Source organism: Dendrobates tinctorius, unplaced genomic scaffold (assembly GCF_039654945.1).
Source record: "Dendrobates tinctorius isolate UK_male_01 unplaced genomic scaffold, ASM3965494v1 ptg000060l, whole genome shotgun sequence".
NCBI lineage: Eukaryota > Metazoa > Chordata > Amphibia > Anura > Dendrobatidae > Dendrobates > Dendrobates tinctorius.
The window spans coordinates 3,124,882-3,147,143 of record NW_027361728.1 but is presented as its reverse complement, the minus strand read 5'-3'; the positions used below and the strand labels follow the sequence as shown (position 1 = coordinate 3,147,143).

General features: G+C 43.5%; 1 protein-coding gene across 3 annotated transcripts in view; it reads left to right on the top strand.

The window, feature by feature from the left end:
- Positions 1-22,262, top strand: part of LOC141092473 (probable cation-transporting ATPase 13A5) — a 544,666-nt gene that overhangs the window by 382,027 nt on the left and 140,377 nt on the right. For all 3 annotated transcript variants that reach the window (XR_012232811.1, XM_073578638.1, XM_073578637.1), the window contains exons 19-22: positions 13,240-13,409; positions 14,383-14,505; positions 18,261-18,340; positions 19,508-19,550. Coding sequence is in view for 2 of the 3 variants with exons in the window: in XM_073578638.1 (XP_073434739.1) it covers positions 13,240-13,409; positions 14,383-14,505; positions 18,261-18,340; positions 19,508-19,550 (416 nt within the window). In the remaining variant the exon portion in view is untranslated. The remainder of the gene's footprint in view (positions 1-13,239; positions 13,410-14,382; positions 14,506-18,260; positions 18,341-19,507; positions 19,551-22,262) is intronic.

Here is a 22,262-nt window from a genome sequence, read left to right as displayed (position 1 = left end):
GCTGCTAGCGATTTGGCCTGCACAACACACAAGTCACTGTGTGTGCAGTGCAAGGGGAGGCTATATTGTGGTGTATCAGTGGTGTTGGTTGTTGGGCTGCCTTTTAAGGCTTCCTGACACGCTGGCATTGCTGTTTACCCACTGCTCCGCAAACTGCTTTTTTAAAAGCAATCCAATCTCCCTTATCCTCTAGTCACTTTTGTCACAGCTGTGCCATCGAGCGTGTCACATAGCGCGCAGATATCAGTGGGCCTCACACAATCCACAAGTGTCCAGTGTCCAAAAGTGTACGCAGAGATTCAAAATCTCCATTATCCTCTCGTCACTTTGGTCACAGGCAGCTGTGCCATCGAGCATGTCACATAGCGCTCAGATATCAGTGGGCCTCACACAATCCACAAGTGTCCAGTGTCCAAAAGTGTACGCAGAGATTCAAAATCTCCATTATCCTCTCGTCACTTTGGTCACAGGCAGCTGTGCCATCGAGCGTGTCACATAGCGCTCAGATATCAGTGGGCCTCACACAATCCAAAAGTGTCCAGTGTCCAAAAGTGTACGCAGAGATTCAAAATCTCCATTATCCTCTCGTCACTTTGGTCACAGGCAGCTGTGCCATCGAGCGTGTCACATAGCGCTCAGATATCAGTGGGCCTCACACAATCCACAAGTGTCCAGTGTCCAAAAGTGTACGCAGAGATTCAAAATCTCCATTATCCTCTCGTCACTTTGGTCACAGGCAGCTGTGCCATCGAGCGTGTCACATAGCGCTCAGATATCAGTGGGCCTCACACAATCCACAAGTGTCCAGTGTCCAAAAGTGTACGCAGAGATTCAAAATCTCCATTATCCTCTCGTCACTTTGGTCACAGGCAGCTGTGCCATCGAGCGTGTCACATAGCGCTCAGATATCAGTGGGCCTCACACAATCCAAAAGTGTCCACTGTCCACAAGTGTGTGCAGAAATTCTAAATCTCCCCTGTCCTATAGACACCTTGTACCTTGTTTTACATTACTATATAGTTTGTTGGATTTTGTCTACATTTCTACCAAAAATGAGGAAGGCTGGTGGAAGAGGCCGTGGAATTGGGCGGGGGTTGGCAGCTGGTAATGATGGTGTTGGTGGTGGATCTGATGGTAGTGGCAAGAGCAAAATAGGACCGAATGCAGGAGGTGCTGACCCTGCGTCATCGTCTGGCTACATAAGGCCTCGAACGCTTAGTTTTCTAGGAGTTGGCAAACCGCTTTTAAAGGCAGAGCATCAGGAAAAAGTTTTGTCTTACATTGCTGACTCAGCCTCCAGCTCTATCGCCTCCTCTTCTTCAGTTGTAAAAAGTAAAAGCACTGAGTCGTCATTGGAGGCTCATGTTCATGAACCACACCTTTCCTTGTGTCCTTCACCCCAACCAAGATTGAAGGATGACGCAGGCCATACTACTGATTACTCCATGGAGCTGTTTTCACATACCATGCCTGGATTATCAAGTGAAATGGTGAATTACCCAGGCCAAGATGAATCTGACATGGAGTGCACTGATGCACAGCTGCTGATGGATGATTCTGCTGGTACATTCACTCAGAGCACTACATTGTCCTCGCAGTGCACAGAGCCAGATTTTGACCCTGATGAGACTCAGGTGCCCCTTCCCGCACACTATACCACCATACACGGTGACACAGAGAAAGGTGCACATGACATAGAAGAGGAGGTGATGGATGACCCAGTTGTTGACCCAGATTGGCATCCATTAGGGGAAGAGGGTGCTGCTTCCAATAGCTCAGATGAGGAGCATCCACAGCAGACATCGACATCGCAACAGCTGTTATCTGGCAGGCCCGGAGCACTCCAAAGACAGGTTCCAAACATCAAAAGAGTTGCTGGACAGCTTGTCCAGAGGGTCAAAAGATCACAGCGTGCTAGGCCGCAAAATGTCTGCCAAAGTAGGAAGAGTGCAGTGTGGCACTTTTTTGAACAAAATCCTCATGATCAGGCCAAGGTTATCTGTAAGAAGTGCGCAAAGACCTTTAGCCGAGGGAAAAATCTGAAAAATTTGAATACCAGTTGCATGCTTAGACATTTAACCAGCATGCACTTGCAAGCGTGGACACAACACCAAACCTCAAGTGCCATATGTGCAACTGATCACAACGAAGGTAGTCAGCAACGCTACATTGTTTCCCCCACTGTAAGCCCACCGGTTAGCACAGCAGCAAATGTTGAGGTGTCGTTGCAAGGCCACAGCAGTCAGGGAATCCCACTGTTATATCAATGAAAGACTGATTCTAGGCCATCAGAAAGAACACCAACTCCATCACCATCATCAACCCTCTCTCAGTCCGCCCTGTCCACCGCTACTTCCACCATATGCAGCTCTCAAGTCCAGCTCACCCTCCCAGACACTATGAGTAGGTCAAGAAAGTACTCAGTCTCTCATCCGCGTACACTGGGTTTGAACGCCCACATTGCCAAACTAATCTCGTTTGAGATGATGCCCTTTCGGTTGGTGGAAAGCACAGCTTTCCGCGAACTCATGGCCTATGCAGTACCACGCTATGACCTACCCAGTCGCCACTTCTTCTCTCGCAAAGCCATCCCAGCCCTCCACCATCATGTGAAAGACCGCATTGTCCATGCACTCAAGCAGTCAGTGAGCGGAAAGGTGCACCTCACAACTGATGCATGGTCCAGTCGGCATGGCCAGGGCCGTTACGTGTCCATCACTGTGCACTGGGTTAATGTGGTGGATGCAGGGTCCACAGGGGACAGCGGTGGTGGGACAGTGCTGCCTAGCCCACGGTATAGGAAACAGTTGGCTGTAGGCGTTCGACCCTCCTCCGCCTCCTCCTCCTCCTCCGCCAGAAGCGAAAGCTCGTCCACAGAGCGCAGTCGTACGAGCACTCCATCTGCAGCTGCCACTGTTGCACACAATGTGTCCCCCTATCGAGCAGCTAGTGGAAAGCGTCAGCAGGCTGTGTTGCAGATGATGTGTTTGGGCGACAGACACACCGCCGAGGTGCTGGCCGAGTACTTGAAGCGACAAACTGAGTCATGGCTGGGCAGTGTACATCTTGAGGCAGGCAAGGTAGTTAGTGATAACGGCCGTAATTTTGTGGCAGCCATAGCCCTTTCAAAACTCAGCCACATACCTTGCTTGGCTCACACCTTGAACCTGGTGGTGCAGTGCTTCCTCAAAAATTATCCGGAGTTAACAGCCCTGCTGCAGAAGGTGCGAAGACTGTGCGCGCACATCCGCCGGTCGCCTGTACACTCCGTTCGTATGCAGAAGCTGCAGCGATTGCTCCACCTTCCCAACCACCGCCTCATTATCGACATTGCAACAAGGTGGAACTCCACCCTGCACATGGTGGAGCGGCTGTGCGAGCAGAGGCAGGCCATAATGCATTTGTGGGAGGATACACGGCCAGGCACTTTGAGAGCAGACATGGAGTTGACAGGCGTGCAGTAGTCGAAGCTGAAAGACCTTTGTAAAGTCCTTCAGTGTTTTGAGGAATGCACACGGCTGGTAAGCGCAGACGACGCCATCCTAAGCATGAGCATCCCACTTATGCGTCTGCTCATGCAAACTTTGACGCACCTTAAGGAGCAGGCGTCTGCAGCCAATGTTGATGAGGAGGAAGAGGAGGAGGGAATCCTTGATGACATTCAGCCATTATCTACTCAGGGACCTCTCCTGGACGAGGTGGAGGAAGAAGAGGAGGAGGAGGAGGATGATGGGGATGATTACTTAGGGGAGGAGGATGCATCTCGTGTGGCAAGTGAAAATGTTGGCGTGGCAAGGTCTGGTACAGGGTTTGTGCGTGACTGGAGGGATGTGGATTTGCCAGAAAGTGCTCCTCCACCCAGCACTCGCAGTGCATCATTGACACCGGGAACATTGGCCCACATGTCAGATTATGCCTTGCGGATCCTAAAAAGGGACCCCCGCATTGCCAAAATGATGAACGATGACGACTACTGGTTGGCCAGCATCCTGGATCCACGCTATAAAGGCAAATTACAAAACATCATGCCACAGGAGAACCTTGACCTAATATTGGCTAATAAACAAGCAACTCTGGTAAATCGGTTGCTTGAGGCATTCCCAGCACACAGCAGCGGTGATGGTTCTCACACGAGCCGTACGGGCCGGGGGCAGCTTGGCAGAGGTGTTCGTGGTGCACACAGCAGAAGTGGCGTTGGAGACAGGGGTTTCATGACAATGTTGTGGACTGATTTTTCAAATACCGCTCACACAACTGGTAATACTGCATCGATGGAAAGTGACAGGAGACAGCAGTTGTCAACTATGGTTACAAACTACTTTTCCTCCCATATCGATGTTCTCCCACACAGGTCATTCCCCTTTGACTATTGGGCTGCTAAACTGGACACCTGGCCTGAATTGGCCCAATATGCCTTACAGGAGCTCGCTTGCCCAGCTGCAAGTGTGCTATCGTAAAGAGTCTTCAGTGCAGCTGGATCAATCCTGACAGAAAAAAGGACCCGTCTGTCAACCCAAAATGTGGATGATCTAACCTTCATTAAAATGAACCACGCATGGGTTTCCAAGGATTTTGTCCCACCTTCCCCTGATGACACATAGGGTGACCGAAAAATGGCTTGCTTTGGTCCACCTCTTCCTGGTACTTCACCTATTTCACCTTTTGCATCAGCTGAATGTCCAACATCAACATATGCCACTTTCTAAAACTCCCTAACTGTGCTGCCTCCCCCACCATGGCCGGGGTAACCACCTAGCGCACGACACCGTGCGAGTGCCGTTGCCCTGGACAGGTGGGTAGGCCGACTCTTGGGCGCGGGCACTGGCACAGGGTCCCTCATAGTGCAATCAAGTGTCTCTGACGGTGGTGGTGCACACCTGCCGTCAGACACACCGTTATATTATGAGGGGCCCAGTGCCAGTACCGACGCCCACGAGTGGGCCCCCCTTGCTTGGGCAGGGCCCCAGCATTTGCAATCTTTACCTCTCCCTGCTCCTCCGCTGTGTAATCTGGGCCGTCAAATCCATACTGTGCCTGACACCGTCTGAGCCTGCCTCCTGAGACATATATTTTGAATGTGTACGCTATCCATACATGTTATCCAGGGATACGGTACCCTTTCTAACCTTTGTGCAATCACGTGCAATCCATACTGGGCCTAACACCGTCTGAGCCTGCCTCTTGCTGTATAGACATATATTTTGAATGTGTACGCTATCCATACATGTTATCCGGGGATACGGTACCCTTTCTAACCTTTGTGCAATCACGTGCAATCCATACTGGGCCTAACACCGTCTGAGCCTGCCTCATGCTGTATAGACATATATTTTGAATGTGTACGCTATCCATACATGTTATCCAGGGATACGGTACCCTTTCTAACCTTTGTGCAATCATGTGCAATCCATACTGGGCCTAACACCGTCTGAGCCTGCCTCATGCTGTATAGACATATATTTTGAATGTGTACGCTATCCATACATGTTATCCAGGGATACGGTACCCTTTCTAACCTTTGTGCAATCACGTGCAATCCATACTGGGCCTAACACCGTCTGAGCCTGCCTCATGCTGTATAGACATATATTTTGAATGTGTACGCTATCCATACATGTTATCCAGGGATACGGTACCCTTTCTAACCTTTGTGCAATCACGTGCAATCCATACTGGGCCTAACACCGTCTGAGCCTGCCTCATGCTGTATAGACATATATTTTGAATGTGTACGCTATCCATACATGTTATCCAGGGATACGGTACCCTTTCTAACCTTTGTGCAATGACGTGCAATCCATACTGGGCCTAACACCGTCTGAGCCTGCCTCATGCTGTATAGACATATATTTTGAATGTGTACGCTATCCATACATGTTATCCAGGGATACGGTACCCTTTCTAACCTTTGTGCAATCACGTGCAATCCATACTGGGCCTAACACCGTCTGAGCCTGCCTCATGCTGTATAGACATATATTTTGAATGTGTACGCTATCCATACATGTTATCCAGGGATACGGTACCCTTTCTAACCTTTGTGCAATCACGTGCAATCCATACTGGGCCTAACACCGTCTGAGCCTGCCTCATGCTGTATAGACATATATTTTGAATGTGTACGCTATCCATACATGTTATCCGGGGATACGGTACCCTTTCTAACCTTTGTGCAATGACGTGCAATCCATACTGGGCCTAACACCGTCTGAGCCTGCCTCATGCTGTATAGACATATATTTTGAATGTGTACGCTATCCATACATGTTATCCAGGGATACGGTACCCTTTCTAACCTTTGTGCAATCACGTGCAATCCATACTGGGCCTAACACCGTCTGAGCCTGCCTCATGCTGTATAGACATATATTTTGAATGTGTACGCTATCCATACATGTTATCCAGGGATACGGTACCCTTTCTAACCTTTCTGCAATCACGTGCAATCCATACTGGGCGTGAGAACGGCTGGCGAGCTGTTAAGCAAGCTACAGCACCTGTCCAGACAAGTACAGGGATTCCCTAGCGAGGAGACTTATTTGATTGTTTTCAATGTTGGGACAGCAATTTTTGGGGAGCACTATACTCTGGAGAATGATAGATGGGGCCCACCATACACTGGAACATTCCAAAGGTGGACATCAGACACTGGAGCAGCATTTACAGGGCCCGTTATACACTAGAGCATTAGAAATGGGGCCCATTATGTTTGGAGCATTATTTGGGCCCCTAAGACAGTGGAGCTTCATCCATGGGGACCAACATATACTGTAGCATTATGTGGAGCTCATCATATACTGTTTCAAACATTATATGGGACCAATGATTCTGTATGGAGAAATAGATGGGCCTCGTCATGAGATGTAAAAAGTGAGGTATTTTTCATTGTACTATACCGCTATTTATCTGCCGTATCGGAGCATGATGAGTTGTGGTATGTGTTAAAGGGGCGCTCTTTCGCCCAGGGCACATGAAAACCTGCAGCCAGCCCTCCCCCCCCCCACAACTTTAGCCAAATAACCCCCATTTTTCAGTGCGTAACTTATATTATGAAGTTAATTAAGGTTGACAAGCTTAAGTAAGAAGAATTGATGCTTTTGGCATTCAAATGGGCACTGTAGGTGTGTTTCCTGTCCTCCTCTCACTGCCGACTTTTATTCCCCATTGACTTACATTGGGTTTCGTGTTTCGGGACGACCCCGACTTTTCCCTATAATCGGACGATCTTGCTCGACCCGACTTTTGGAAAAGTCGGGTTTCACGAAACGAAACGCGACCCTAAAAAAACAAAAGTCGCTCAACTCTACTAACAATAGTTCTCTGAGTGGCCGAGGCTCCAGGGTGTCCACTGAGAGCAGAGTCGTGGAACTCTCAGAGAACCCTCAACCGATACTGAACTGGGACGAAGAGCTTGTTATCAGGCAATGACGGAGGAGCAAGAGACTGAGCCTCATGAATTTCAAGCTCCAGTTCAGAGAACACCCCAGCAATGACCACCCCATGCTGAAGAATGGAGGAAGGAGGTTCAGGAGGTAATATCAGATCCAATCTGCGAGATAAGGCATCGGCCTTGACATTCTTGGAACCGGGTCGAAAGGTGATAGAAAAATGGAAACATGAAAAAAAAGTGACCACCTAGCCTGTCTAGGAGTTAAATGTTTGGCTGACTCAATGTAAGCCAGGTTCTTGTGGTCCATAATCACCGTGATCCGATGAAAAGCCCCCTCGAAAAACTGCCTCCACTCTTGAAAAGCCAATTTTATGGACAACAACTCCCGATTACCAACATCGTAATTTCTTTTTGCAGGAGAAAATTTCCTGGAGAAAAAGGCACATGGTCTTAAATTAGTCAAAAAGATGAGTCCCTGAGACAATAATGCCCCTACTCCCCCCTGCGATGCATCCACATTCACAATGAATCGTTCTGACGGATCGGGCTGAGCCAACACAGGGGCAGACATAAACACATCCTCAATCCTATAAAAGCCTCAACAGCCAGAGACAACTAGACTTTAAGATCAGCCCCCTTACAAGTGAGATCGGTGAGTGGTTTGACCACCTGAGAAAACCCCTTGATAAATTTGCAATAATAGTTAGCGAAACCCAAAATGCTGAAGACCCTTGAGGTCTATGGGTAGCACCCAATTAACAATGGCCTGTACCTTTCTGGGGTTCATATGAAACCCATTGACAAAGAGGATGAACTCCAAAAAGGAAAGCTCTTGGACACCAAATGAACACTTCTCAGGTTTACCAAACAGGGAGTTCTCCCATAACTTATGAAGAATTGCACGTAAATGACCTATGTGAGATTCTTTGTCAGGAGAAAAAATATGAATGTCATCCAAATATACAACCATAAAGTGCCCAATAAAATCAGAAAATGCATCAGTAATGAAGTTTTGAAACACTGTAGTCATGTTCATGGGATCAAAGTGCATGACTAAATTTTCAAACAACCCTTCAGAGGTGAGAAATGCCGTTTTCCACTCGTCCCCTTCCTGAATGCAGATAAGGTTATATGCTCCCCTGAGATCCAACTTGGAAAACCACTTAGCCCAAGATAATTGGTTGTAAAGATCTGGAATAAGCAGGAGAGGGTAGGTATTTCTCACTGTAATCTTATTTAGTTCCCAAAAATCAAGGCAAGGGCGTAAACCACCATCTTTCTTTTTAACAAAAAGAATCCATCAACCACAGTAGAGACAGAGGGATGGATGTGAACTTTACGTAAACTTTCTGAGATATATTCTTTCATAGTGGTGCATTCCAGGCCAGAAAGATTGTACAAACGGACCTTGGGCAATTTAGCACCCGGAATCGGATTAATAGTACAATCATAGGGACGATGTGGTGGCAAGACCTCAGCCTCTTTTTCGGAAAACACGTCTCCAAAATCTTTCAGGTACTCTGGAATACCCTCCAGATTAACTGAAGACACCAGAACAGCAGATAGACAACCATTAGAACAACTAGGACCCCATTTAACAATATCACGATTTTCCCAGTCAATAACAGGATTATGCTACTGTAACCATGGGAATCCCAACACCAGTCCTGCAGGAAGGTTATCCAGATCATAACATGAAATTAGTTCCTGGTGGAGGGAACCCACTGTGAGGAGAAATTCCCCGGAGACAAACTTAACCACATTTTGAGACAACGGTGTCTTATCAATGGAAAAGATATGGATGGGAGTCTTTAACCTAACTGTCCCTAACTTAAGGGCATGTCACACTAAGAGATATCGCTAGCAACATCGCTATAACTTGTGATGTTATAGCGATATTGCTAGCGATATCGCTGTGTCTGATACTTACCTACAACCCGCTCCCCCGCTGCTTATCGATGATCGCGCGAGAAAGTCCAGGACTGTTTCTCATCGTCAGCTTCCTGCTGCGCTCCCTGCTGTGATGACGAGCAACGCGTGGAGCCGGGCGGGAGGACGCAGGATCGCCTGGTGTGACAGGTAAGTAGCGACCCGAGTCCCCAGCGATGTTGCTAGTGAGTTCTGCCTGTGTGGCAGCTCACTAGCGACCACTTAGCGATGCACCAGCGATCCTGACCGCGTCATATCGCTGGTTGGGATCACTGGTGCATCGCTAAGTGTGACAGTACCTTTACTCTTGGACACCAGACCAGAGTCAATAAAATTCATGGATGACCCATAGTCCACAAAAGCTGAAGTGGGTGCGAAACCATCACCACAACAAAGTTCCACCTCTAACAGAATCTTTTGAAATGAGGAAAACGGTACTTGAGAGTCAGGGTGACCTCCTCAACAATCACCCAGACAAGTGTTTCCCGGCAGCTTCTTAGCTGGTGGGCAAGAGAGGCAGTCCTTCTTCCAATGTCCCGGACTTCCACAATATAAACATGAGTTTCTTTTGCATTGCCATTTCGTCTCCTTATCCTTGAGGTTAGTGGCTCCAACCTCCATAAGTTCCATATACAGTATGGCATCGCCTTGAACTTAGCAGGATATATTGGAATCTCTCGCTGGATTATTCCTCTCTCTCTCGCAATCTCAGATCCATGCGAATGGCCTGGGTCATGGCCTCCTCCAAAGAACTGGGTGGCGGACGGAGAGCAAGAGCATCCTTAAGATGATCTGAAAGTCCTCTCCTGAACTGGCATCTTAAAGCAGAGTCATTCCAAGACACCTTGGTGGACCACCGTCTAAACTCTGAACAGTACGATTCTGCAGTGAGCTTACCCTGGGAGAGACCCATGATCATGTCCTCTGCCACCCTGACCTGGTCTGGTTCATCATAAATCAGTCCTAAGGCCTCAAAGAACTTTTCCACAGACATACGTTCAGGGGCAGTAGAAGGTAAGGAAAAAGTCCAAGTCTGAGACCCCTAGTAAAGACATAATTATACCTACCGGTTGACTCTCACTTCCTGAGAATCTTGGTCTAAGGGAAAAAGAGTAACTTACAACTCTTTATGAATATATGAAACTTCTCCTCTCCGGAGAAAGTATCTGGGAGCCTGATAGTAGGTTTAGGAGAGTGTAAAAAAACATCAATGGGATCAGATTGCCTAAAGGCTGATTGTGTCATGGAACCCTGAAAAGATATTACAGCTTCAGAAAGATCCCCCTAGAGTTGGTTATGAAAGGTGGCAAGGGCTCTAAGTTCTATGGACAAATCCTGCATCATTTGGGTCAAACTGGACAACTGATCCTCAAGAGTATGCAGCGGAGGAAAAAAAATGTTTGGCCAGTTATAATGACACTCTGTAATACTGAGGGTCACTGCAGAGTAACACAACTCCACTAGATAGCAGCAGATTGGAGAATGAGCAGAAAATCCAGCAATGAAGCAGACCAGCAGTAATACAGCGAAGCAACCAGTAGGTGGCAGCGGAATAGTCAGAGAGCCGAGTCAATACCAGATAGAAGCATAGTACCAAGGGGAAATCCAAAGTCGCAAGTCAGGTCACATGCCAGGGTCAGAATGCCAGAGAAACAGCAGATAAGCAAAGGGGCAATAACAAACAGGTTGTCTGAACACGGTCCAAAGGTCAGCAACAGAATATCAGATGCAAATGGACAATGACAAATGGGAAGTCTGAACACGGTCCAAATGTGGACAGACAAGGGCAGAGTCAAATGAACACAGCAGAACAGATCAGGAACTCACCAGAGCAATATAACAGGCATTGCACACAGGTTGAAGCACAGAGATATAGCAGACCGGACACAGGAACAAGGAAGGAAAATTAATCCCTGACATGACCAGACCGGAAAAGGAGAGACAAGACAAAATCCCGGCCTGGATCATGACAGCTGCATGTTATCAAGTTCCAAAGGAGAGGTTTATGCTGTGTACTATTAAACTGAATGGACTTTTTAACCCTTAGTGTCCCAGTATACTCATCAACGACCAGCCAAGTGAGAACTTCCCGTCCACAGGTAGTGGAGACACGTTCCAGTATGAAAAGTGTCTTTGAGGGGTGCAGTTTTTAAAATTCCCTAACTTTTTGATATTTTCAGCCATATTGGCAACTCAAAGGCACTTCAAATGTGATGTGGTCCCTGCAAAAATTGGTTTGTAAATTTTGATGGAAAAATGATAAATTTATGAAAAATGTTTATCCTTCTAACTTCCAAACAAAATTTTTTTTTTTGAAAATGATGATGATTTAATATATATATTAATATGTTAATTGATATTTATTAACTATTTTATGTGATACAACGATCTGGTTCAATGATGAAAATGGAGTTATGAATCAAGCTCTGCTGATGGCGAATTGTCAGTGAAAGAAAATGCTTTTATTTAAACAGGCTTAAAAGTCGAAGTCACGCAGGACCTCCCAGGTTTTGCCCTGATGAAGCGGTCATGTGTGACCTCAAAACGCATTGACTTTTAAATCTGTTTAAATAAAAGCATTTTACTTCACGCCATCAGCAGCGCATGCACATGAGTGACACCCCCATTTTCATCTTTATATCCATGGTCATTTTTCCCTGACCGGTATCTGTGCAGCAGCCATTATGTGTTGCCATTCAGCAACCTAATAAGGTGAGTGTATCTCCCCTTTTTCTGACACCCCATTGTCATCGGATAAGACCCTATTGCGCTTTTTTCTTTCCCAGTTTCTCCCTTCTGTTATTTTCTGGTTCAATGTCATAAAATTAAAAGTTTTTTTTTGACAAAATACCGATATTTTCACAAATAAATGCAAAAAAAAAATTAGTCTGAATTTACCACTATCATGAAGTACTCTATGTCTTTAGAAAACATTCTCAGAATCATTGGGATCTGTTGAAGCGTTCCAGAGTTGTTTCCACATAAAGTGACAGTGGTCAGAACTGAAAAATTTGGCATGGTCAGGAAGGGGAACACAGGATCGGGGGTGAAGTGGCTAAATGATGATTCACTTCCTGCTGTGGTTTTAGAATTTTATGAGTCAGTGATAAATCTTTCTCTTTTAAGCTCAGCCATTTGTGTTTCAGATTTCTCTTAAGGGTTCACTCACACTAGCATATAATGTACATCAGACGTCTGCTATCTAAATTTTTATACAATAACTCTTAGTCAAATGTTATTTAATGGAGCAATGCTGATGCAAGATTTTTTTCACACAGAGTCTTGTTGCAATTTCACTGTGAAATCAGATGCTACTGACCCATTCAATTCTATGGGTGTGTGGGAAACATTGGACTCAGATGACATCTGTGCAATCTGATTTCCGCAAAGTCACAGAATGGAGAAGACAGAGACATATTTTCTCCATCTTATCTTCACAGTGTGCTCCAATTCTCTCATCCTAGAAAATTTATTACGATATGGTGACACTTGTATTAAAATCTGATCAGAGTTTGATCATAGTGTCATTAGTGCAATAGACCCTATTCTCACAGATGAAAGAATCTTTGGCCGTCCAACCATACCATAAATCCTAGTTCCTTTTCAGGAAGTTTCCATTGTCTGCCACTTTCCAAAGGCAGTAGAACTACATCCACAGCCGTGGTCATTGAATCTACTGGCTGAATAACTCATATTGCAATTGCATCGAGACTCGCATACAACCTAATCAGCATGGACCTATAAGAAAGCACTTAGATATGACTGAGTCTAAAGTCCAAATACAACACATGTATCTGGTATCACAGTGCCCAGGTCATAGAGTAGAAAGTTTTGTAAATGGATAGATAGAGGGACTGCTGCCCCATTTTGAAACATTATTGTCCTTTTCCTTGGACTGTCTATAGTCTTATTTTTTATAGGCGATAACCTTCAGACAGCTGTGACTGTTGGCAAAAGATCAGGAATGATTCCCTCCAACAGTAACATAATTATGTTGGAGGCCTGTGAACCTGAGAAAGACTTACCTGCTTCACTAAGTTGGAAATCCTTGACTGAAAGTCAAGCAAATGGAATCCATTTAAATTCTCAGGTACGTTTTATTACAGAATTTAAAAAAAAATACTTTGATAATAGAACTGACTATATTAAAACAGAGTAGGGCATGTACAGCTCCATAATCTAATATGGCAACAATAGTCCCATAAATGTAAGGTGATATGGAGATAAGGGACAACCCTGCTCCAACACCATATGCATAAGCTCAAAAACTGATATAGGAACCAGGAGAAGCAAGAGTATGCAGTCACTTTAATATAAAAAATATCAAAATTCTTTATTGAATACCAATAGTACAACACAAATAACAATGACATGCTCATGAATAAATGTGGGCAATAGATCCCAAGGATCACCCCCTCAACCTCCCCAAGATGGAAAACCCGGCGAGTAACATGTAAATGTATTAGGACATGTTTTTTGTAGTATGAGCTTTGTGTAGTTTTATTTGTATTATTTTGGGGGATTTTTTTTAATTTACCAGGGAGGGGAGGGAGAGGAAAGCCCAGCCGTGGAACCCCCAACGCGCATTTCGCGACGTCCCCCGCCGCTTTGTCAAGGAGGAGACAAAGCGCCATATGGGTCTTCCTGAAACTTCTGTGGGCACTGTTGGCATGAATTCTAGAATTGCTTTATGTTGTATTTTTCTTCATGTTTTTGAATTTGCCTAATTTAGTGCCCAGATTCATCATTTATGAGGGTGGTTTTAAAGAAGCTCATTCCCATAACTGAGGCAACCACAGTTAGATCTGATCACATCAGTTTAATTCATTTAGAAAATAAATTAAAAAAAATCCCCCAAAATAATACAAATAAAACTACACAAAGCTCATACTACAAAAAACATGTCCTAATACATTTCCATCAACATAAAAAAAGTTAAGGTTTTTTGAATATGGTGACATAAAACAAGTTATTTAAAATATTTTAAAAAATGTTACATTTTTAAAACAAAAAGTGAAAAACTTTTTGACATATTCATAATCTAATTTTTCTCTTTTTTGGAGTCACAAATTAATGTAAGTGAAGGATGGATTAATAATCCCACAACCCTTGGAAACTTTCACTTTGCAATGAATGGAAAGTCCTATCAGGTCTTAACTCAATATTTTTCCAATTTGCTGCCAAAGGTAAGTGGAGAAAATAGCTTTGCCTTCACATTTACTTATATTTTGTAGAATATGTTAATTAATGTAAATTGCACTGTCTCGTTCAGGACGTTCAGATTTTCAGTCAGCGGAGTGGTTCCATTCTTTTTTTGAAAGGAATCAGTCACCACATTTAACCTACTGTATATAATCTATTAACCCCCTTCAGGCAGCAACCCTTTTTCGTTTTTGCGTTTCTATTTTTCGCTCCCCTTCTTCTCAGAGCCATATCTTTTTTCATTTTTCCGTCAATATGGCAATGCAAGAGCCAGACTTTTTTCGGGGATGAGTTGTACTTTTGAACGACACCATTGATTTGAACATGTCGTTTACTCAAAAACAGGAAAAAGACTTCCAAGTGCGGTGAAATTGCAAAAAAAGTGCAATTCCACAAATTTTTTTTGGATTTTTTTTACCATGTTCGCCAAATGTTAAAATGTCATAGATACCAAAAGGTATAATTTTTTTTATTTAAATGGTGAAAAAAAACCAAAGTTTGTATTTTTTTAAAAATGCGCAATTTTCGGACACCCGTAGTGTCCCTATTTTTCATGATCTGGGGCTGCGTGAGGGATTATTTTTTGCGTGCTAAGCTGACGTTTTTAATGATATCATTTTGGTGTGGATAAAATTTTTTCTTAGTCCGTTATTGCATTTTAATGCCATGTCGCGGAGACCAAAAAAACGCAATTCTGGCCTTTTTACTTTTTTTTTACGCTATCCTGTTTACTGATTTGGAATAATTATTTTTATAGCTTGATAGATAGGGTGATTCTGAACTCAGTAATACAAAATATGTGTATATGTTATTTTTTTAATTATTTTGAATGGGGCAGATGGGGTGTAATTTGAACTTTTTCTTTTTTTTTCTATTTTAATCTTTTTTAAAACTTTTTTTTTACTTTTCATTTGCTTCAGTAGTCTCCATGGGAGACTAGAAGCTGCAATGATCTGATCGCCTCTGCTACACACAAGCGATGATCAGATCGCCTGTGTGTAGCAGAAAAGCTCACTTGCTATGAGCACCGACCACCAGGCGGTGCTCATAGCAATCTGGCTATGAGACCTCTGGTTGTTATGCTGACCCATTGGTGACCTGCTATCATGTGAAGGGGTCACCAATGGTCGGGAATAGTGACGTGCTTCTGGTGCAATCACATTAAATGCCGCTATCAGAGATTGGTGGTCTGACAAATCATCGGATTGCACTCGGACGAATGTTATTCTATGGAGCAAAGCACATGTCAATTTTTTATCTTGGACCAAGTCTGTACTAGGAAAAATTGCAGCAGGTTTGAGTTTGATCTGATCATTGGACCACACCTAGCCATGTAAGTCAATGAGCACATGAAAATCATTGAACTACACTGGAATGACATCTGAGTTCAGTCTGTGCACTGACACAGTGGAGAAGATGGAGAAATTTTGCTCTCAATCTTTTCTTCACAGTGTGTTCCAATTCTCTCATCCCCAAGAATCAGATCACACTATGCTGGTACTGGGATCAAATTCTGGTCAGAGTTTGATCAGAATGTCATGTGCATGATCTACCCATTTTGAGAATCTACAGTTATGCGCACCTATCAAAATTCTTACTAACATTGCACCAATATATATGTTACTAGCTATTGAACCTGCTCTATGCTCGGGTAGCGAGCATTTTTATTGGAACATTTCCAGCGCCATTTTTTTATCACACTGTGTCTGTCTTCACTAAAATGGCGCCGGTCAGTGTGATATGCTCACGCACTAACCCCAGCACTATTTTATTGAAGTATTGTACTGCAAAGTTAAAAGGAACCTGTCTCCAGAAATAATGCTGTTAACTTGCAGGTTAACAGCATTATTATGCTGCCAAGCGCCTGCACGCTGCCAAATGCAGCTGCAATAAAACAAACTTTATTATTCCCGCCAGCATTCAGTTTTATTCATGGAGGTGGGGGCACTGATGGTTCAGTCATTGCTCTGAATATACAAAGTGGCCACTGAAACCGTGCCCCCAGTCCTGACTGACACACCCTCTGCATTGAGGCTGGCTTTCTATCAGGGCTGGGGGCATGGCAACAGCTGTGGCTCTGTAATTTCAGAGCAAGGACTGAACCCGCGGCACCCCCCCGACCATATGGCTGAAGCCAAATGCTGGCAGGGACAATAAAGTTAATTTTCTCCCAGCTGCATTCTGCAGCATGCAGGTGCTAGGCAGCATATTAATAATGTTAACCTGTAAATTAAGAGCATATCTGCAGATAAACAGTATTATTTCAGGTAACAGGTTCCCTATTACATAGCGATGTACCAATAAAAATGCTCACTACCTGGGTGAAGAACAAGTTCAATATCTAGTTGTGGTATGTGCTCCCTCAGCCTGGTATATGCTCCACCAGCCTGGTGTATGCTGCCACAAGATGATATATTCTCCTCCATCCTAGTATGTGCTTCTCAAGCCTGGCATATGCTCCCCCATTCTGGTCCCCCATCATATTGTATACTCCCCCATCCTGATATATGTTCCCCAGCCTGGTATATGCTCCCCCATCCTTGTATATGCTCCCCCATCCTGGCCCCCCATCCCACCTGTGCTGCTGTTATTCAATAGATAGATACATATAAACAAAATAAAAACACTCCTGGTCACCTTTTTCCCTCTCCCAAGTCGGCACATTTTCATAACGCATCATCTGGCGCCATTTTATTAAAGACACTGTGTGCGATTTGTCTTCAATAAAATGATGTCGCATATCACGCTATGCTCAGGTCCTGGCTCTGGTGCCATACTCTTCCTCCTGCCTTGCTGGAGAGCGCAGTATGTCCAAATGGTGCTAGACATCGCAGTATGCCATCATCTCTGGCACCACACTCCTCCTCCATCCTCATCTTCCTCTCTATCACCTCTATTAATGCTGGCTGTGTCCGTCTGACTCCGGCCACACTGCTCACGTGCAGTCTATACCAGCATCTGACAGAAGGACGCATCAAGCAATTATTATAGAAATACCATACCATTTTTATAGGGAATTTAAATAGACCAGTTTGATTCCTTTATATGTCTGCTTTATAGACATTGTGCTATTCTTCCTACATTAGGGCTCATGTATCGACCCGTTTTCGTGTATGAGTGCTATCTGTGGGTTTCATGATATTCTTTGGAGTTGTACACATATCTAAATTTTACTCAGATGGAATGGAGGTAAAACCTTTAAGACATTCAAAGTTTTGGCTCAAAATTGCCAATGCAAGTCTACTGTATGGGTCAATGAAAAAAAATGGACCTGACAGAATGGAGAAGGAGAAGATTTATTTTTCTCTCCACACCCAAAAAACTCTAATCAAAGTCTGAAGAAAATAAGTAGACCGTTTTTCTTAGATGCCTAGAAATTGGTCATGTGAAACTAACCTTGATGGTAAACTTTGCATTGACATAACCAATTGATGATTTAATTCTATAAATAGATATTCAGTTTCTTCAATCCCTCTTGTGCACTTTATTTTTCAATGTATAGAAGATGATATATTTTTTCAGTAAAATGGTTTTCCATAGGGAAGAAAATCCCTATTGGAAAGACGGTGTCCCATATATTGCACAGAGAGTAGAAGAAGTTGGTAATGTATAAACTTAGACACCTCTGCTATTGCATGTTCAGATAAGTGGACAGTTAGGAGGTATATTTTTAACTATGCTGCATATGTGTAAAGTATGAGGTTTAACAAAGCTTAAGATTTAATATTGTTGTTTTAAGGTGCTATTAAATGGAACCATTTTTGCAAGAATGACTCCAAGGCAAAAGTCAAGTCTTATTGAAGAGCTTCAAAAATTAGAGTAAGTATGAAATATTCCTTTTAATAAAACCATGTTGAGGAAACTAAGGATTTTGCCATTTTATGGATTAACATTGAGGCTAAAAAGTTGAACTGGATGAGTTTTTCAGTCTTACAAATTGTGTAAGAAGGAAAATTTGTGGAATTATTGAAATCAAAAGATTAACAGACCTGTTAATAATTTGCAAATGATGAAAAAATGGAAATAAAATTTTCAAAACACCTCGATTAATTTAATATTAGGTATGAGCAGCACTCACAGAAGGTTATCATTGAGGTTATTAATGATTGTCTGAGGAACGTTCTGCCATGCTGAATGCACTCTGATACAAAAATCATTAAGATCTGCTTTTGGCATCACCCTTTGCTATTGCCGCTTATTGATGTCTAAAAGGTGCTTTATGGAAGACGAGTCTGAAGATGCTGCAGGCCATGGTAGCATGTATAGACCATGCTGGCTGCTCACAGTAGCACAAGCAACATGCTTGGCAATGTTATGCTGAAAAATGACTCTGAGATACTTTGAAAAAATCTTTGTGATCTTGATGATTTGAATGCCTTAGCGCATTCAGCATGGAAGAACATTCCTCAAACAACCAATAACCTCAATAAGAGCGTGAGTGCATGTATTTCTGCTCAGGGGCGTTCAAGCTCAATACTAAATACATTAAGATATTAAAAAAAGTTTCCATTTTTTTCATAATTTGCATACATTTAAAGGGATTATCCATAACAATGTAATTGTCTTTAATATGGGCCTAAGAACTAACAGGCAGGTAGTTGCTAGCTACCAACCTGTTGTACCCAGTGCCGATATCTCCAAACTCAAAGAAGAGTGGCTGTCAATCAGCATGATGTCGGCAGTCACACTCCACTGACACAGCAGCCTGGAAGAGGAAGAGCTGCTCTGTTGTCACGAAGCCACAGAATCAGTGAGTAGAATTGGCTGGGTGATGCCTCTGTTAGCAAATACCTGCTATGTTACTTTTCAGACCTGTAGTAAAAAGAGAAAAAAAAAAAGCCATCAACAACCCCTTTAATATTTCTATCTGTGTGATTTTTATAATTTCACAACTTTTCTTTCTCGGTGTTGCAATTTCGATATTGAGGAGTATAAGTATATTATGTATTATATAAACATCTAACTGACCTCCTTTTTTTGTTGTAGCTATTTTGTTGGGATGTGTGGAGATGGAGCCAATGATTGTGGGGTAAGGAAATGTTAGAATGATACAACACAAAGTTTTTGTTATATATCAGCATATTATATATCGGCACACTGTATCATGAGCATCTCCATCTTTTTTCACACACGTCATAGACATAGAATGTAGATGGTGAGCCCCAATTTGGACACTGATGTCTGTAAAGCATGCCAGAAGGAAACAGCCTTAGCAAAACCAGTCATTTCACAAATGTACCGGCAGAATGCAGCAGACCCCCATTATAAAGGCAGTGGCAGCACAGGTGCAAACTATTGATAAAAGCAGCCACCCACTAACCTACCAAATTATTGAGGGAGTAGCTGCCTAGTAGAAAAAATGCACACAGATGAGGCTTGAGTAGAACGCCAGTCACACAGGTATATGTGATGCAGTGTCCAATTTATGGCGCCCATAATGTCAGGCAGGCTGACCAGCACTGTATAAGTGCACCCCACAAGGACAGAGGCCCCAGGACACCTAACCAACAAAAAGGGGACTGGCTGCATCCTGCAAAAATTGGTAAAAAGTGCATTAAAGGATGAAAAAATAATATGATAAATGCATTAAATGAAGTATTGGTTGATATTTTGGTCAAAGTAGATAAGCTTGCAACCCAACGTCAAGGGTCCTCATGCTTGCAAATCCTAAAACTAAGTTCAAAAACAGCAACATAGAAAAATTCTGAAAAATAACCCAGAAGGAATCAGACTTACCAAAACCAGTCAGATCACAACTGCCTGTAAAGCGCTGCAGAATATGTTAGTGCTATTGAAGCAATCATAAAAAATAAATATCATTAATAATTACACATTTTGCATAATTAAAAAAAAAGATTTCTAGCCTACATTAAGGTAAATAGTATAATATATAGTAATGCATATAGCGTTGTGTATTATTTTGATATGTACTGCATTGAATTAGAGTGAGGGTTTACCTTAAAAACTTACTGCACTATTAGATTTACTTATTGATGCATGTCCATAAAAGTTACATTTACAATCCCATTTATTTATTTTTCTTGCACGCAATGTTTGAGACTGACTTTTCGGTGTTCAGATTGTTTGCTGCTTTAGTGTTTTTAGATCTTTTAGGCAGATGTTTCTATGATTACTGAAATACAATTATAGGGAATTTAAAATGTTTTAATCTTTTATTTATAAACTAGATGGTGGACCGATGCTATCGCATCGGGAGGGCGGTAATGTCACGATGGGGGTAGGCTTTGCAGCGTTGAGAATCTCTCCCTCATGTGCTCACTCACCTATCCACTCTCTCTTTCCCCATGTGCTGACTTCTCCCATCTGTGCTCTCTTCTTTGACCTGTTTACCCCATATACTATCCCCCTTGTCTGTTGTCTCACTCCTTCCTGTATTGTGATCTCCCTTCATGTGCTGTCCCGTTTGAGCTGTCTCCCCCTGTGCTCTGTCTCTCTCACCCGTGTCTGACCGTGTACAGAACATATCACAGCTCCTGGGCAGGGGAAGAAGTAAAAGATAATACTGACATTAGAGCAGGAGATCACAGAGGATACATTTTGTGCGACGGTGTTCTGCTGTTGGTACCATGCAAGAGTGTGTGAGTGTGGTGCGTACGGCGTATAGAGTGTGTGTGTGTGTGGTGCGACGGTGTTCCGCTGGTGGTACCGTGCAATAGGTTAGTACCACAAAACGTATCAACTAAATACCCTGTATTTGTTATCCAGCACTTGCTGATTACTGTCATATTTTTTACTGCAGAGTATTTTTACAAATTTGTCATTTTGTGTTTTCTTGTTGTGTTTCAGCCAGTGGGTGGTGTGAGCACTGTCTGACCGACTTGTTCACATTTGTGCATGTCACATATGTTTTTAATGTTTTTAATGTTTTTAATAGGTTAGTACCAACAGCAGTTTCCATATTGAGACACCCATCACTTGGGTGTCCCAATATGGCGGTCAGTGAACTTCCACTGCTTGGAATTCTGGGATACGGTGACATCTGGACAGAACAGGAAATTAAAACATTACAAGGCAATTATATAAATTGATACATCAATTTTATGCAGACTCAATATCTACAGTAGTCAGGCTGGTTTCACACTTGCGTTTTTTTGCGCAAAAAAATCATGCGTTTTTTTCCCTATATTTTACATGGGTGCGCATACACATGCGTTTGTATGCGTTTGTATGCGCATGCGTTTTTTAGTAGTGTGCGCTCGGGCGCACAAAATGCATCTTGTTGCTTTTTTTGTGCATCCGACTTGTTACAAAAAAAGCATGCGCACGCAATGCGTTTTTTTTCACCCAAACACCCATTATAGTCTATGGGTGTGCATACGTAACTTTGTGACAATTAGGTATAGACACTCTGTCCAGTAGTGGGCAAGATCAATAAACACACAGATGTATTTTTGCAGTCCTTTAGGAGGAAGATGTAGACTCGAGTAAGATTTGCTTAAGGCACACCAAAGCTCATTATGACTTAAGGTACTGTCACACTTAGCGATATACCAGCGATCCCGACCAGCGATATGACGCGGTCAGGATCGCTAGTACATCGCTAAGTGGTCGCTAGTGAGCTGCCACACAGGCAGATCTCACCAGCGACATCGCTGCGGACGTGGGTCGCTACTTACCTGTCACACTAGGCGATCCTGCGTCCTCCCGCCCGGCTCCACGCTCGTCGCTCCACACGAAGCGCCGCAGGAAGCTGACGACGAGAAATAGTCCCGGACGTTCT